General features: G+C 38.4%; 1 protein-coding gene across 3 annotated transcripts; it reads left to right on the top strand.

Annotated features, from left to right (window-relative positions):
- Positions 1 to 783: 783 nt before the first annotated feature.
- Positions 784 to 16,262, top strand: clasrp (CLK4-associating serine/arginine rich protein). 3 transcript variants are annotated; one of them, XM_079246751.1, is made up of 21 exons: positions 784 to 883; positions 2,870 to 3,009; positions 3,202 to 3,299; positions 3,429 to 3,530; positions 5,107 to 5,186; positions 5,349 to 5,433; positions 5,549 to 5,685; positions 6,315 to 6,411; positions 7,706 to 7,784; positions 7,879 to 7,952; positions 8,037 to 8,078; positions 8,204 to 8,392; positions 8,782 to 9,117; positions 9,200 to 9,385; positions 11,204 to 11,243; positions 12,538 to 12,598; positions 13,051 to 13,109; positions 13,228 to 13,274; positions 13,358 to 13,443; positions 13,674 to 13,698; positions 15,607 to 16,261. In XM_079246751.1, the coding sequence occupies exons 2-21, from the start codon at positions 2,911 to 2,913 to the stop codon at positions 15,683 to 15,685; spliced, it is 2,001 nt and encodes a 666-aa protein (XP_079102877.1). In that variant the 5' UTR covers positions 784 to 883; positions 2,870 to 2,910; the 3' UTR covers positions 15,686 to 16,261. The 3 variants fall into 3 exon arrangements, 2 of the variants coding, with proteins under 2 accessions (XP_079102877.1, XP_079102878.1); XM_079246752.1 differs by having other exon boundaries at positions 796 to 883; positions 2,873 to 3,009; positions 15,607 to 16,262; XR_013771455.1 differs by lacking the exons at positions 13,674 to 13,698; positions 15,607 to 16,261 and having other exon boundaries at positions 11,204 to 11,247; positions 13,358 to 13,437.
- The last annotated feature ends 676 nt before the right edge of the window (positions 16,263 to 16,938 follow it).

Genomic DNA, 16,938 nt, shown 5'->3' with positions numbered 1-16,938 from the left:
TATAATTAAACTGTGATGGGCTGGAAACCTGTCCAGGGTGTAACCAGCCTCTCACCTGTTAATTGCTAGAATAGATTTCAGTCACCCATGGCACTTAACTGGACTAAGTGGTTTAGAAAATGAATGAGTTAATATCTAAGTGTAATGTGTGTGAAATAGTGATGCTAACATGAAAGCATGAATGTTGATCATCAGCTTCATCAGCCTTTACTCAAAGATTTTCTTGAAATATTTTGGAACAAATATCAGTGCAGTTTGATCACCTGTCTTACATGTCTTGCTGTCTTACAGAGACATCTTGTGGCCACAACAAGAAAACACACTAAAAGTGAATAAGCAGTGCTATCGGTAATTGTAGTTGAAAATGAATGATATTGTGATGATATTAACTGTCATTTTTCATTTTCTAATGCCTAAATCTTGCGAAACAATACATTTGTGACTGAACCGTAACAACACAGCCAAAGATAAAATATAGAGAACTCGACATCGCCGTTATCAATATGACATGCTGATCCATTTCAGTTAATGGAATATTTAAAATATGCATATTTAATATAAAAACCCCCCCCCCAAATCTCTTCTTGATCTCATACCTTAATTAGTCCAAAGACCAGTTGCAAATATAAATAAAATAAATTAAATACTTATATATATAATATTAAAACTTGAAATCACAGGTGATAAAAGCATCAAATCAGGTGTTTTAACCCTCAGATCGTGGTGTGCTTAGTAGTTGGTAATGCAGCGCCCCCACAGGCCAAGCTCGGTAGTGCAGGGCAGCCCTGCGTTCAAAGAAGGTGTGTGCGGCGGGTACTTCGCTGCAATAGCTGTCAGCTAAACGAGATAAACCTCAGTTTTGTTCGGTGGACAGTAAAAACAGGTACGGCTTAAAATACAGAAGCAGCTGGATATACTGTACGTTATTAGTTATAGAAGGTGTTTTTGTTTATAAGTTTAATTTATAAACTGGCAATAGCTTTGCTTATTAGCTTAGCAGAATTAGCTGCGATGCTAAAGCAACACAACGTTCAGAAGGCCCGGGCAACATGCGTAATCAAGTCCCATGTGTGCATGGAGATAGTCCACTTAAGTATGAAAATGTCAGTGTTCAACATCGTGGTGGTTTATAAAGATACACCCATGGGATGCAGGCTACGAAATTGAATAAATAGTTATTGATTTAGCTTAACAACGTTGATGTCGGACAGTTAGCCAGGTTAGCAGCCGACTTCCAGGTGTTGAAATCATTGTAAACGAAAACATGATCAATATCTTGCATAAGAAAAACACGCGTCACTTAATTTAGCAACAATACAGTAATGCCTTTTGCCTATGCATTGTAATCAAAACTAATTTTATTGCTTCACAGAATAATGTATTTTATTTGAACTACTTTTTCTGTCTTGTACGCCATAATTTCCATAATGTAAGTTGTAATAGGGACACAAATAAAATACACGCTGTATTCATTAATGTGATATTTTTATTTGACCACGACTGCCGTCACTATTTCCCTCAAACATTATATCTAAAGATGTCCTAAAATTGAAACTCGAACATTGTACTCATGACTGGTACATTTAATGTTTAACCTTCAGAGAAATTGAGTGAGAGTACTAAACAAATCCTGAAGTTCTTGCATGGCAGTGTATCAGTAATTTTATTTTAGTTTATATTCCTCTGATTGTTGTTAATTTTGTTGATGAGCAACTGTTTGCATCAGACATGTAATTCCACAATCATACGTGTCTAAAAGAAGCCACGTGTTTATGTGTGGAAACCCTTTTTAGTGCCTACTCCAGGGCTACTCAGTTTAAGCCAGGAGGCTGCAGTCCAGCAGGTTTACTATGTGTCCCTGCTCCAACACACTTGACTAAAAAATATGAGTCTGTGTCAAAGTTTTTTTTTTTTTTTTAGGCTGATGGATTCAGGTGTGTTGAAGCAGGAGTACATGAAAAAACCTGCTAGATTGAGGCCCTCATTAGACTGAATTGAGTAGCTCCAATAAAATGTCTTATTTAAATAGAAAACAAGGTTGTGTGAGAATCTGTGAGCAAATGGAAATATGAGTTGTTGTCTACACACACATTTATGAAGAAATCCCTGAAAAAACAGAACTGCTTCCAACTACAGATGGTGGCGCAGTGTAATTTTGTTACTTCAAAGCAGTAGACATCAACTCTGGTCCTCAAGATCTTTCATCCTGCAGGTTTTACATGTTTCCTGCTGCAACACACCTGACTGAAGTCAATGACTCATTAACAGGCTGATGCAGAAGTTGAAAACAAGTTGTTGAACCATTTCGTTTGGCTTTCTTTAGGGTTGTTTGTTCAGAGGAAGTTCTCATCTTTCTTAAATACACATTTAATGCTAAAATCAGGGCAATGTAATGGCAGGGCATTTTTTGTAAACTTTTGTGCTGTTACTCCTAAAAGTCTTGAGTTTCCCACCATTTTAAAGTTTTTTAAAATAAAACTAGAAAATTTTTTATTATTAAAAGTGCTGACTGGACCTTTAGGTGGTCTGCCCCATTCTGGATCAGACATCAGGCTGTGTATGATGGTGGCAAAAATACTGATTGTAAATATTTTGGTCTGAGTTGTATTCACAGTTACTTTCCTTAAAAAGTAACCTTTATTTCTCTCTCTTATTTGATTCTAACTGGAGTAACCGTGTTATGGCCTCGAAAGGAAAGGATTTAACTTTTAAAGAATTATGAATGGGTGATACTGTGACGAAATGGGTTGTGCTGGATTTATGACATGAGACAAATTTAGGGAAAAACATGGTGAATGTACTCTTACACTTAACTCCACTTGCTTTCTCTTTCTTTTGTGTTGTTTGTTTTGCGTTTCTCTCTGTACAGCAGCCGTGCCCCGCCGCGCCCCCACACCCAGCGGCGCCGTCATGTGGCAGGAGGCCCGCAAACACGAGCGCAAGCTCCGTGGCATGATGGTTGACTACAAGCGCCGTGGTGAACGTCGTCGAGAGTACTATGAAAAGATAGTGAGATATATTTTTGTTTACCTTGATCTGCAACTTACACAGAAATATTTTATTGAAGCATCAGTGTAGCTCTTGAACAGGATAGCTGAGGAGTTTTGATTCTCTGAGTTAAAATTTATGTAAGCACTCTGTGTTTTTACTTTTCTTACACTAGTTTGTTGTTTTAGACTGTCTCTGATTTTATTTTGACAGAAAAAAGATCCAGCCCAGTTTCTCCAGGTCCATGGCCGATCCTATAAGATCCACCTGGATCCTGCTGTGGCACTAGCAGCAGAAAGCCCTGCAAACATGTGAGGAAACACACAAACAAAAGCACAAACACACAAAAACTGTGTGCTTACCATCACACACCAGAGATATTAAGAGATGATTTGATTTTGATCTTCATGTTTATACCTCTTTTTACTTTTTATATAAAGGATGCCATGGCAGGGTGATGCCAACAACATGATTGACAGATTTGATGTCAGGGCTCACCTGGACTATATCCCCACCTATACCCCCCCTCTCCTCAGCACATCGTAAGTCTAGAAATAGCTTTTAATCCCTTGTTTTTTAATCACAATGTGGAGCTAATGCCACTGTTATGGCATATGATGTGAGAGATTTTCATTATATGTTTGAGGAGAGATTGAAGTATTAAATTGAAATACACCAAATATGTTTTCTACAAGGGAAAAAAGACAAGTTTAAATATGAATTTTTTTTTAAATAAATGTTTTGTATTGAGCATTCCTTGTAGACAGGATTAAAAAAATCATTTTAATCAGTTTAAACGGATTAAAATTAAATGAACCCAATATCATTTCTTAAAAGTTAAGGGATTGATTGTGATGTTTTTTTTATACATTTCCTTTCTTTTGGTGACAACAGTGAGGCTCTTCTCACACAACACTCAATAAAATCTTAAGATACAATAATCGGTTTAACTGTGTTGCTTCTGCTCATAATCATCTTCCTTTGCCGAGAAAATGCAACATTTGTATTTGTATTTTTTCATTCACCATTACATTCACCTGTAAACGGCTGAGCATCTAAATACTTATTACAGAAGACTGAACAACGCTGTGTTCAGATTATCAGGAAATGACTTCATTGCACACATACTCTCTCCAAAATAAATTAAACTATGGCCGGTAGATGTAGACAACTTTTTAAATATCAGATTCCAGATATCTGATTTTGATGGTCATGTAAATGGTGCAGTGTTTTATAAAGATGGTTATCTGAAAGTGTCTTTAAATATGAAGGAAGAGCTACTGTTTTTGCACAAATATTTATAAGTGAATGGATATCAAAGCAGCTTTTTTCTGAAAAGAATCAGTGTTGTCAATTGAATTGGTTCAGCTTACTAGTGGTGAGCAGTATGCACATAAGTGCTTATTTTTTGCATTGATTTAAAAATCAGTTTTCTAATGATTGCTAAAATTAAAAAAAATTCTGCTCTAAATACTGAAAATTTAGATTGTACTTAGTACTATAGATATATTCTGTAGTGTCTTCTGTCTTATCTGCTGTGGTTTGTTTGGGATGTATTTGTGATTTTTTATCTTCTCCTTTTAAAAATTGGAAAATTTGTGTTTAGTTTTATTTGTCATTTTCCACTGGTCAGGTTTTCGATCTTCAGGTTGGATTTAGACTGAGTGGTTCCTGCATATCGTTGGGCAGTTGTGGCCGATGCTGGTGAAATATGGTCTCATTGGAATGTAGGGTTGTGTGTTGTGTTGCGGTTCTTTTCAGAGTGTGAAGGTGGCAGTGGAACTGTTATCAGGTGGCGGAGCCTTGTTGATGATTTACTTCAGTTCTGGCAGACATTTCCTGTTTTAGAATAATAATGGCAGCCAATGTGGTGCGGTGTCTTCAAGAACTCGTAGAAGCAAACAATTAAAGAATTCTTCCAGCCGTGCTGCTTAGTAGGGGATGCACCACCATGTGTGGGAGAGGTGTGCTTCAGGCATCTGTGGAGCCTACGGTGGTGATGCTGTAAGACCTTAAACTGACATAAATCTGGATTTAGTCAGAAGTGAAGTGCTCTGTATGTTGAGCATAAACTGAAGGTGTAAATGTGACAGTTTTCTTGCTCCATGTCTCATACAGCACCCCAGAGCAAGAGATGGAGGAGAGGAAATGTAACTATGAGCGTTACAGAGGTCTGGTTCAGAATGACTTTGCCAACAGTAAGTCTATATTTTCACAGAAATTAAACCAAGACTAACTAACTAACTAATTTGTAGTATTTGCACAGCTCTACACTATGGCAACAGACATCTGTTAACCTTTTCTCAGTGGTACATTTTTCAGTGGTTTCACTCTTTAAAGTCCCTGCTGTCCTCCTACAGTCTCTGAAGAGCAGTGTTTATACCAGATCTACCTGGATGAGCTCTATGGTGGCCTATCAAAACCAAATGAGGATGAGAAGAAAAAGTATGTGAATGTTAAAACGGTTTACTTTTTAAAAATTTTTTTTATTACCTGTTGTTTTCCTGCTGTAGGATTTATGTTGGCCTTGTATTAATAAATCTGTCCTCACATTGAGCAGGCTGGCAGAGAAAAGAGCCACGATTGGCTACACGTATGAAGACAGCACTGTGCCAGAGCCTGATCCCCAATCTGACAAAGATGAAGAAAATTCAGAGAACAGTGAATCTGAAGAGGATGAGGGCATCCCTGACATTGGTGAGGAAATGTGACTGTCAATGAAATTCACATCTGGGAAAGTAAAGCTTCAGAGAATAAACAAAAAAAGGTTCAATATTTAATAAAAAATGGGTCCTTCATAAATGGGCATCAGTGTATAAAAACAGTTGGTAAGATGAATTATTTATTTTAATAGAATCTACCTAACTGCTTATAAACACTCCATTGTTTCTATGCAGAATGTTTTATAGGTAATTCATGCAGGAGGAAATTTTTCAGATTTTTCAGCTAAAAATGGAAAGTTCTTCTGTCCACATTCAAAATCTTACATAGACATGCACCTCTGACCAAAATGGATACAATCAACAGTTTTGAGGTCAGTTTTGGTATTGTTACACAAATGCTATGTGAAAACTAAAAGCTTGTTTTGAATCAACATTCAAAATGAATTGCAATGAAAGTATTTATTTCATATTTCGAATCAACACTTTTTGATGGAAAATATATCCCATACAAACTATGTAAGGCAGTTCTGGATTTTGGATCCTTTTTGGATCTTTTCTATATAAATTATTTGAGCAGGAGGGATCATTTGTAAATGAACCTGTCTGCCCTGCCCTACCCGGCAGATAATTGTAAGGTTGTGATTTACCTTTTTGTATGTACAGATGTGGAGGTTGACGTTGATGAGTTAAACCCAGAACAGCTGCTGGACCTAAACAAGATGGCAACTCCATATGGAATGGCTGAAGGTGACTTTGTCAGGTAATATATTCACTTCTTAAAACCTGCAATTGTAAAAGTATTGAAAAAGTCCATGTATTTTTTAAATTGGACAAATTCCTCTGTAGTGTTTTAATTAAGAACACTAAAGAGTCATTGGGGAAACCATTGTAAAACTTCACAGAAGAACATAATTAGTTTTTGAAATGTATTGTATGAAATAGGACAAAAACAACTGTTACAATAATGCAAGCAATACAACCATCACAAAAACTACATCAAGTATACATTAGACATTTTAAGGGTCAAACAAATAGAATATTGGAGCAATGTCCAGCATACTGCTGCTTTCATTTGTTGTGATAAAGGATTTCTGGAAGTGACTTGATTTAAAGTGGAACTATTATGTGCATTTCAGGCTTATTTATTTTTATTTCTGAGACCAGAAGGGCTGGGATTGATCGAGTTATTGTCACAAATCGCTTTATTTACTTCAGACCGACCCTCTCCGTAGGCTGTCAGATCAGCCTGTGGGCAAAACGAGTGGATTGAGACTCTTCCGCATTAAGCCCCGCCTCCCACCACTGCACTACATCGGGAGCGCGCACCGCACCTGCTTTCGCCGTTATTGTAACATCTCATAAACAGAAGGATTAGGCGAATATAAACTCAATAAAAAAACCAAAATACAATGTCAACACACAGCATACAGCCCTACATGTTGGAACCTGAATCAGACCCTGAAAACGAAGTGGAAACCAGCAACCCACAGCAACGAATGCAGCAGGATGTCTCTCTTTGGTAAACTCACCAGCCATCGTTGGAAATAACTTTATCCCACGTTTTCCACCCGTCTGATGTATTTGTACATGCATTTGTTAACCAGTAGAAGGTAACCAATCACAGAACCTTATCCCCCGGGACGTCACAAGGATTTCGAAGAACAAAAAACTCTCTAAAACAACGCGTTTTTCGTTGCCATGGAAACCGAACGGAGAAAGTGCTGGAACTCAAACTCAAACATGCGTTTAGGTGATAAAAAACAGTGCCGTTCACAGTTCTAATGAGGATTCAACACTGTAACACTGTGGAAAGCTCAGAAAACTTGAAATACCATAATAGCACCCCTTTAAGTATGTTTGTAAATTTCTACACATCTTCACTGAAGAAAACAAATTACAATGGAAATGACTAGATGCTTGGTTTTTTTTATTTGCTTTTATGTTTTTATGTAGTTCCCAAAAACACCCCAAATGATCAGGGGAACTGGATATTTTTAATGAACATGTGGTTGTATTTTCTGTATTTAATGTTGATTACTTCACCTTTCTGTCAGGATGTTGAAGAAAGACAAAGAAGAAGTGGAGGCCATTAAACATGCCAAAGCCCTGGAGGCAGAGAAGGCCATGTACTCTGTAAGATGGGTCCATTGAAGAAATTGCTTCTGTGTTCTATTGTTTACAACTTTCTTATCTGCATGTGCTTGTTTTGTTTTGTTTTTTCTTCCAGGGCCGCCGGTCCCGCAGACAGAGGAGAGAGTTCAGAGAGAAGAGGCTAAAAGGTAGACAAATTAGCCCACCAAGGTAAAATAACTGAATTTTAACTTAACATTACCGTCAGCTTAAAATATGCATTTCATTTTACATACTTGTCCTGCTGTATTTCAGTTATGCCAGAAGAGACAGTCCAACGTATGACCCTTACAAACGGTACGATAACGTTAAACTTTGCCTAATTAATCCTGGGTGTCTTGATTTGGTCAAAATGAATATTTGAACACAAATTTCTAAAGAAAATAAATAATCATGAAATTTCTGATCTCATTCTTTGTCAGGCCGGAGTCGGAATCCAGCTCAGAGTCACGGTCACGATCTCGTACCCCTGGTCCAGAAAAGATCACCTTCATCACAAGCTTTGGGGGCAGTGACGATGAAGCTGGAGCAGCAACACAAACTGCCACTCCTCACTCTGGCCATGCCCCCTCCAGCTTGCAGCACTCTGCAGGTCATAGCAGGGGCTCCCGGTCGGTAACTTTCCACCTTATTGGCTTTTCTTTGGTTATTTTACCCTCTTGCAGTAGTTCTGTTCATTGACATGACCACAGCTGTTGGTGCAGAGAATTCTGATGGATTTTTATGGTTGGTGAGGTGAATCAGTTTTCAGATATTAGTGGTAATGGCTACTGATGAGTAACAAATCTGACCAAAGTTAGTTAATGTGCTTGTACATAGAGAAAATGTGTAGTTCAAGTTTATGCATGGCAGAAATGCAGAAAGCTGATATCTTCTATGTTCATCAGATTCAAAGTGATAAAATATTGTACAATTATTACATGAGGCAGCAGAAGTGTTGTGAAGATAGGCTAGGTTCTGGGCTGGTATTATTTTTTAAACTTTGTGTCTGTCTGTTCAGGCGACGAAGATCATCTTCCAGTCACTCCCCTTCCTCGTCTTCTCCTTCCTCATCTCCGTCCTCCTCTCGCTCATCTTCCCGTTCACGTCGATCCCGGCGAGGACATGGGAGAAGGGATGGGCGGCGTTCCCGGAGTCACTCGCGGTCGAGGCGGCGTTCCAGATCCCACTCCAGAGGTAGAGGAGGAAATGGAGGAGCTGGATCCTGGAGGAGGCGTGACCGAACAAGATCACGGTCCAACGATAGAGATAGAGATAGGGAAAGGGACAGAGCCAGAGGCCGAGACAGGGATAGAGACAGGGATAGAAGACGACATTCAGCTCGCAGACGAACAAGGTCAGATTAATCTCCCTACAGCACAACAGCTGTAGCATAACAAATACTTTGGCAATCTAATACCCTCTCACTTCTACTTTAGGTCCCACTCCAGCTCACGGCAAGACAGCAGTACAAGGCGAGGGGGTCGGAGCAGTGGAGCATACCGTCGGGGAGACAGTAGCAGCCACAGTCCTTATCGGTCTCCCAGCCGCACACCCCACAGTCCTTCCCCAACCCACAAAGGGTCCCAGCCTGCTGCCACCACCATCTCTGACAAGCTGAGAAAGTAAGAAAACTTCCAATACAACAGAGAATAAATGTGTAGATTTGTACTCCAGCCTTTTTTGTTATATTGATGAAAACTTAAGGTTAGTTGTTAAGTGAGGATGATTTTAAAATACAGTTTCAGCTTAAGTTTGAAAGTAAAATAATGTTCTTTTTTTACACTTGGTTGAAAATCCTTGAGGTCTGAAAACTATTGACATCGATAAAGGAAGGTTTCTTCCGCTTGTGTTTTTACTGGAATTTACTGCAGGTGTCTTAAGGTTTGTTTAATTGCTGGCATTGATGCATTTAGTAGTCTGCAAATGCAATGCATCTTAGTTTGGTTGCGATCATGTTTAGCCATTGCTAAATACTTAATACTTAATTGTAGTGGGAATCCAGTACAGATGGTGCAGAATAATGTTCACATTGTGCATCACTAAGAATTTTTAGACATATTTTTTTTCTTTCATTTCAGCTTAATTAAACTGTTTGTCTCTATCCATCCATTTTCTATATTGCTTAGTACAGTTCAGGGTGGAAACTGCAGTCTGCCAGATATTAGCAGGTAAAAGGCAGGGTGTACTCTGGACAGGCCGCCAATCCATCACGGGCCAATACTGTGAGACAAACAACTGTTGATGCTGCCATTTACTCCGAGGAAAAATTTGGAGAGAACAGTTAACCTAACATGCATGTCTTTACTGTGGGAAGAACCTAGAATAAGAACCATGCATGCACAGGGAGAATATACTCATTACTTGTTATTGTTTCCTTTATTGTATCATAAACATTGACTATCAGTGCTAAGTACATGTATTAGTACACCATAAGTATTTAATCAGCTTTCCAGCTATAAATGATTAAGTGAATTTAAATGTCATATTTTGCTTATTTTGACGGTGAAGCCACTTTATTTCCTCTGAGTCTTTTTTGACTGATTTGAGTAATGCTGACTCTTGCTGGAATGAACGTTGCATGGCTGAATATTGTCTCCTGTGTTGATCCACAGTGAGGCTTTTTTTGTTGGCGAGCCAGCTTATGCAGTGGTATATAGTTTTATGATGGATGGATTTATTTGTTGAATTATGTGGTTTTTTTTTACATGTAGAAATGACAGATTTCATTCTTAGTAACTCTAATACATAATTTTTTAAAGGATCTAAGAATTGCATCTTGTAATTGCATTGGGACTGTATGTTTTTGTAGAAGCTACGATAAAACCTACCATTGCGTTTGCAGACTTTTACCTTTTTTTTTAAATGATGAAGAAAGAGTCCACACATGTCCTTTCAAACTATGTTTAAGTCATTTATCCTACTACAGGGGTGTCCAAAGTTGGTCCACAAGTGCTGCTGTCATGCAGGTTTTCCATGTATCCCTGTTCCAACACACCTGCTTTTCAATAAATAGATACAACAGCTAATAAAGTTCTGCACAATGACCGGTTCATTTGAGTCAGGTGTTTGGAGCAGGGATACATTGAAAAACCTGCATTGTTGTGGCCCTTGAGGACCAAAGCTGGACACCCCTGTCCTACTACATTTTAATCCATAGCAAAGATGGTTCGACAAAGTGAAGGGTTGTGTGTTATTCTTTAACCCAGTCTTGATATTAATATGCTCCAAATGAACTGGGAGCCACCATTCCTAACCTGTATTCATTAGAGCCATTTTGTAGGGGATTTCCTTGTTGTGAGCACATTTATTCACACTTGTTTAATTTAAAATAATTAGATAACAATATTTTTCTTGACTCTGCACTTATTTTGTTTACAGCTAATATTTAAACATGACATGATCTCTTTTTTTGTTCTTTGTGTCCCCTATCCTCTCCTCAGGTCTGAAACTGCGGGTGGTAAAGAGACGGGAGCTGCCAAAGTCAGTAAGAATTTGATCTAGCTGGGTTTCTTGCTAAAGCCTACGCCTCCCTCATCCCTGACAGGCTGACATGGTTGTCCATCAAACTGGGATGTAGAAGCCATTGTTTTCCACAGACAATAAAATGATTGTTTTTAAAATCGCCACCCAAAAAGTGGACATGTTCTACCATGAAAGCCCTACTTCTGCTGTAAAATTACAGTCCTATTGCATTTTTTCTAACTATGAAAACATATTGGGATAGTGCTGCCTTTTCTGTGTGACACAAACATTTGGGCTGTGTGTAAAGCTGGTTGGTATGGGTGGTGAGTCTGTGTATATTGCTTAAACATGTGTGGTAGTCTGTAGTGTCTTTTGATACATCTGTTTGTAGTCTGAAATATTCTGCAGGGTGTCACTTCTTTGGCCTTAATATGAACGAGGTGACTACTTTAGTTTAGGGCTTTTTGATACATCACAACATGAATATATTTATTAGTCCAGTTGTTTTATGTGTGTGTTAGACTAAGTTGTATTAGCCAACAGTATAGTGATGTTTTAACTTTGAGTCATCTGGGCTTGTTTTTTTAAAACAGAAAAACCACGAATAGAGATAAAGTCACAGACATATGAAAGCGTTTATGAAGTGAAAGCAAACATTCTCATTTCAGTAAGGTGTGAGAAATTATCAACACTATACAAGTTAAGATTTTTATATAGACACAAATACTTTTTCTTTTTACTGATCAAACTTCTCAATCCGCTTCCTGGAAAAGAAGAAACTGAGTACAAGCGTGGTCAAACAAGGACTAGATGTTCTGATGTGCCTTTCTGGTGAGCGTGCCTGCAGTGTTGTGACCTGCAGTTTTTCTTGCCGGGCCAGGTCTGAACAACCCACTGATGGGCGTGTCAGTGACAAAACGCCATGGGCTCTTCCTGAACTTTTCTAAACTTGCTGGACCTGAACTTGCTCATTTCTCACTTTCTGACCCTCTGTTCTCCTTCAACCCCTTTCCATCCCTTTTATCTCTGACAGTATTGTGTATATAAATACATTGTGTAAAGGTTTGTGTGACTGGATCCAACAGCAGCAGTTTGTCTCTGTACACACACACACACACACAGTCTGTGTGTACTGACTCAGCAAACAGCTTTTGTAATTAATTTATACCTCGCCTTTTTTGTCTCCAGCGGCTACTATACATAAAGGTGATTGTATCAAATTTGTGTTACCGCTCAAACACGCATACATGCACTCTCAAACACTTCTTTTGGGCTGTGAAATGTTGTGCTAACACATTTGTGTCATCTGCAGCCCAAGATGACCCCACAGGAACGCCTGAAGCTTCGAATGCAGAAGGCGCTCAACAAGCAGTGTGAGTGACACTGAGCAGACATGTGTTTATGGCTTGGTTTGTATGAAAGCGAAGAAAACACACATCTTTTGCATGAACAAATGAACCCCATAGAGCTCACCGTGACATTTGAAACAGCAGTTTCTCAAATTTTGCCTCACTTTATGGTAAAAACTTTGCTCTAACTTCTGTTAAACACAATGCGATACTTGATTCCTACCTCATAATTGATAACAGGAAGCAGAAGATTAATTTTGAAATATCACATGATTCATAAATGTGAATAAATATCCCCCAAAATTTCATTCTTTTGTAACATTTTATTGAAGGGCCAAGTAAAGACTTCCTCTTAAAAAAAATTAAACTCCCTTTGCATTTTTTCATGGGTCAGGGATTAAAGAGCAACTGCCAAGAAACTGTTATGAAATTACACATTAATATGTAAGTGTATTCAACTATTTCTCTGCTTGCAGCCAAGGCGGATAAAAAAGCTGCCCAGGTGAAGATCCAGCAGCAGGAGCACAAACGGCAGGTGTGTGTGGGTTTGTTTATTTTTTGTTTGTGTTTAGTTTTTTGTATTTTAGATTAATACAGAAATGGAAGCTCCCTTATCCCTCATTCTCACTCACTGCTCTTTGTTTATCTTACAGGAGCGAGAGGGAGAGCTACGAGCCATGGCACGCAAGATCCGTATGAAGTAAGGCAGGCTGTGTGTGTGTTGAAGTGGACTGTATGGTATTTGTGTGTTGCAATAGTCTGACCCAGAGGCTCTGTGTTTAGGGAACGTGAGCGGCGTGAGAAAGAGAGGGACGAATGGGAAAGACAGTACGGGCGGCAGAGCCACTCGCCTTCTCCCTCCAAATATGGTAAGAGTAAATGTCTTCAATCAGACGCAACTGTATCAATCATGAAAGAATTTGGTTTGGTGAACATACGATGCTTATTGTGTTTTCAGTCTTGCATACCCACACAGCCAAAATATTTAACCAGCTTTCAGATTTGCTGCCATCAATTTCTGTTGTCAAAGTTTTATAGGCTCTAAGATGTTCAGGCATGCACTTGTTTTCATTGTGGCTCCTTGTCCTCTGTCCCCCAGGCCGAGAACACAACTCTCACAGAAGGTATGTAAGAAGCCACAAGAATCTCTTCAGCTCCAAGGAAGCAAAATGAAACATGCTTGTTTTCTTTTCACATTAATTCACTACTGGTGTCTCAAAGACTCATTTAAGTTCCTGCCGATGCAATATTTAAGCTGCTTGGCTTTCTCTTGAGGCATAGATTACCAGTAATAGATAAAGTGTGAATGAAGATACGTACTGGGACACCTGTTCATTCTCTGCATGGAGCTCTTTACCTGTGAACTTCACTTTGCTTGGTAGAACTTCCAAATTTCTCAAATCGGTCTCAATTATGTGTGCATGAAGATAAAAAAAAAAGATGGAAAATATTACTTAAAGATTATGCCCCATGCTGGGATAATCAATCAATCAAACTTTATTTATGAAATTTATTTATTTATGAAATATTTTCCAACATAAAATATGCGACTAAAAGCGCTTTACAGTTATACAGTTACAGGTTATAACTGCATCACATCTGCAGCTGCTCACTTGCGCTGGCCAGGATTTGACTTTTCCGCACCCCCAGGGTTTTTAACTGTAGTCAAATAAGATGATTTGTCAAAGTTCTCAGACTTAAATGTTAAACTCACAAAACAGTGTTTGTCTTGTAATAAGGGCCACTATTAGAGTGAACGTGTACTGGACCCTCTTTGCCAGGGCTTTTCAGTTCGGTCCCAATAAACAATAATCCTTCTTCTAGATGCTTTATTGTGTTTGTCACTTTCCGTTTGGTCGCTGTATAGTCCGTTTGCAAGCAAACTGAGACCCCTGGCTTTCAAGTGGACCAGAGTCTGCTTATTTAGTCCGCATCAGTGTGTTTGGTGTTTGTATTTTGCCAAACGAATCGTACTATCCCTAGAAGCAGACCAAACAGCGGCACATTAAATCCTAGCAGCCATGGGTCAACCATATTTCAATCCGAACTTTTAACATGTTCTTCCATGTCTGACCACGAGCCCTTTTTCTCAGCCAGAGCTGCCTTTCATTCTAAATGCATGCATGTTTTGTTTGCATTTACCCATAATGCCCTGTGTTGGCCTTAGTGCTTTAATTCACCTGAAACTTAGAGAGCAAAGTTTGTAGGTAGACCAGAGTTTGCTTCTTTGATCTGCATCAGGTTGTATATGCACTCACGCCACCCCAAACGTACCGGAGTTTCTTAAACAAAGCCAACAACTAGAAGTTGACGTACTTCCACTAACTTGCTTTAATGCTGGGTTGACCTGTCTTTTTCATACTGTGACATTGTGTCTGTTACATGCATGCCACAGGTGGTCTTGGAGCTGCACTTCTGTTATTTCAAGTTGCACCTTTTGCTTTCCTAAACATTATGTTGATAATTATTAAACATTTGTACATTGATTCCAAATCGTCCATGAAAGCATCAAGATGCATCTTAAAAACCCCCTTTCCTCACACACCCACTTGCCAGGTCATGTTTGCTTTTCATATCACTCCCCAACTCCAGAAACTGCTAAGACATTGTTGGCTGACTGCAAGAAAGAGCAGGTGTTCATTCCAGATAAAGTGCTTAGTATTTGTGCATACAGAACCGATCTTAAAAATCTTTTTTTAATCATAATAGTGATTATAATTTTGCATACTTTAGTATATTCTGAGCTGCAGTTACATGCGTGCTAACACTGCTATATACCCATATTAGTGAAGGTTTGATTTAGCTGTCAGGATCAAAGCTGTCTTAAACAGTTGTATTCACTCATTCTCAGTCTCATTAATACAGAATTACATCTAACTGAAAGCTAAATACTACTATTCTGGCAAGCCTGCTGTCAGATCTTTGTTTTAGAAATGTAGAGCTTCTATAGTTTCTCTTCATAATCATACTTTTCATTGTACATCAAAGTTATGTCCTGTGTTTGTTCTTTTTTTAATCGTGTCTTTCTTCAGGAGATCGCGGTCTCGGTCTCGGTCTCAGTCTCAGTCGCATTCGCGGTCGCGGTCGCGGAGTCCATACTACAGATACTGAACAAGAAGGTGGAAAATGGATGCATTTTACAGACCCATCGCACCATGCCTGGTTATGGATACACTGTCCAGAAGACTCCTACATGGAAATATGAAGAGATGGAATGAATGGCTATTGGCTAATAAACCAGCATAAGACACCTGCTTCTGAAACTCTTGTACTACTCACATATATAACATAACATGTTGACTGATTCCTTAAATTCACTGATTACAGATGATTTGGTTGGCCAAGCTGGGTTTGATTTACCTTCTTTCATTTTGCATCAGTCGTGAGATGTTGTCTTCACTTTATGCATGCCAGCTCTTCCTTTTCTTCATGAAAAGTTCTTTTGGGGACATTTGTATGTAATACTGAGCAATACCTTTTTTTTTTTTTTTTTTTTTTTTTTTTTTTGCCCTGTCATCCTGTTGTCATGTTCCTTCTCACACACATTTCTGTAACAGGAAACACTCAGACTTAGAAACATGTTCAACAGGTCTCACAAGCTGATGTACAGGATATTTATACACATCAATTTGAAACCACTTCATGAGCACCGATTTAGGTAATGAATTTACTACAACAATGACTTTTTTTGTACTCTGTCCTCAGCTGGTTGACTGCAGACAACTTTTCTTCACATATGGAATGTTAAATACAGAGAAAATAAAATTAGTTTGAAACTGTTCAACTTTGTTTCCTGTGTTGAGCTAAACTGAAAAAGAAATCACAAAAAAATATTTATCAAATTTGGGAAATGTCATAAAAATGCTGACCTGAACAACATCGCCTTAAAGGTGGAGTATGTAAGATTTTCAATATTTTCAAAATAAATTAACTAATAAAATAACTACAAACATAATTAGAAAGTTTTTTGAACATGTAGGTTCCAGTCTGTCCATATTTGATGCGTTATTAAATTACAAATTTAATTGACATGACGAAAAGCACTTTTTTTTTTTTTTACTGGTAGGCAAACATTTAAGACGGGTCTTTGTCATTAATTAAACTTGTAATTTAATAACGCATGAAATATGGACAGACTGGAACCTACATGTTTAAAAAAAAACCTAATTATGATTGTAGTTACTTTTTTAGTTAATTTGTTTTGAAAATATTGAAAATCTTACATACCTTTAATGAAGCCGAAAGGTGTTATTTGTACCTGCAGTGCGTCGATTTCACCACTAGGTGGCGACTGGTCTCGATATTCACTGCTGCCCCTGGAGAGGCGACCCGTAACTTCTGAGCGGTTCTGTATTTATTGGGCG

Source organism: Telmatherina bonti (assembly GCF_933228915.1).
Source record: "Telmatherina bonti genome assembly, chromosome: 9".
Taxonomy (NCBI): Eukaryota; Metazoa; Chordata; class Actinopteri; order Atheriniformes; family Telmatherinidae; genus Telmatherina; species Telmatherina bonti.
Note: the sequence above shows the minus strand (reverse complement) of the source record. Positions and strands in the feature narration are given on the sequence as shown.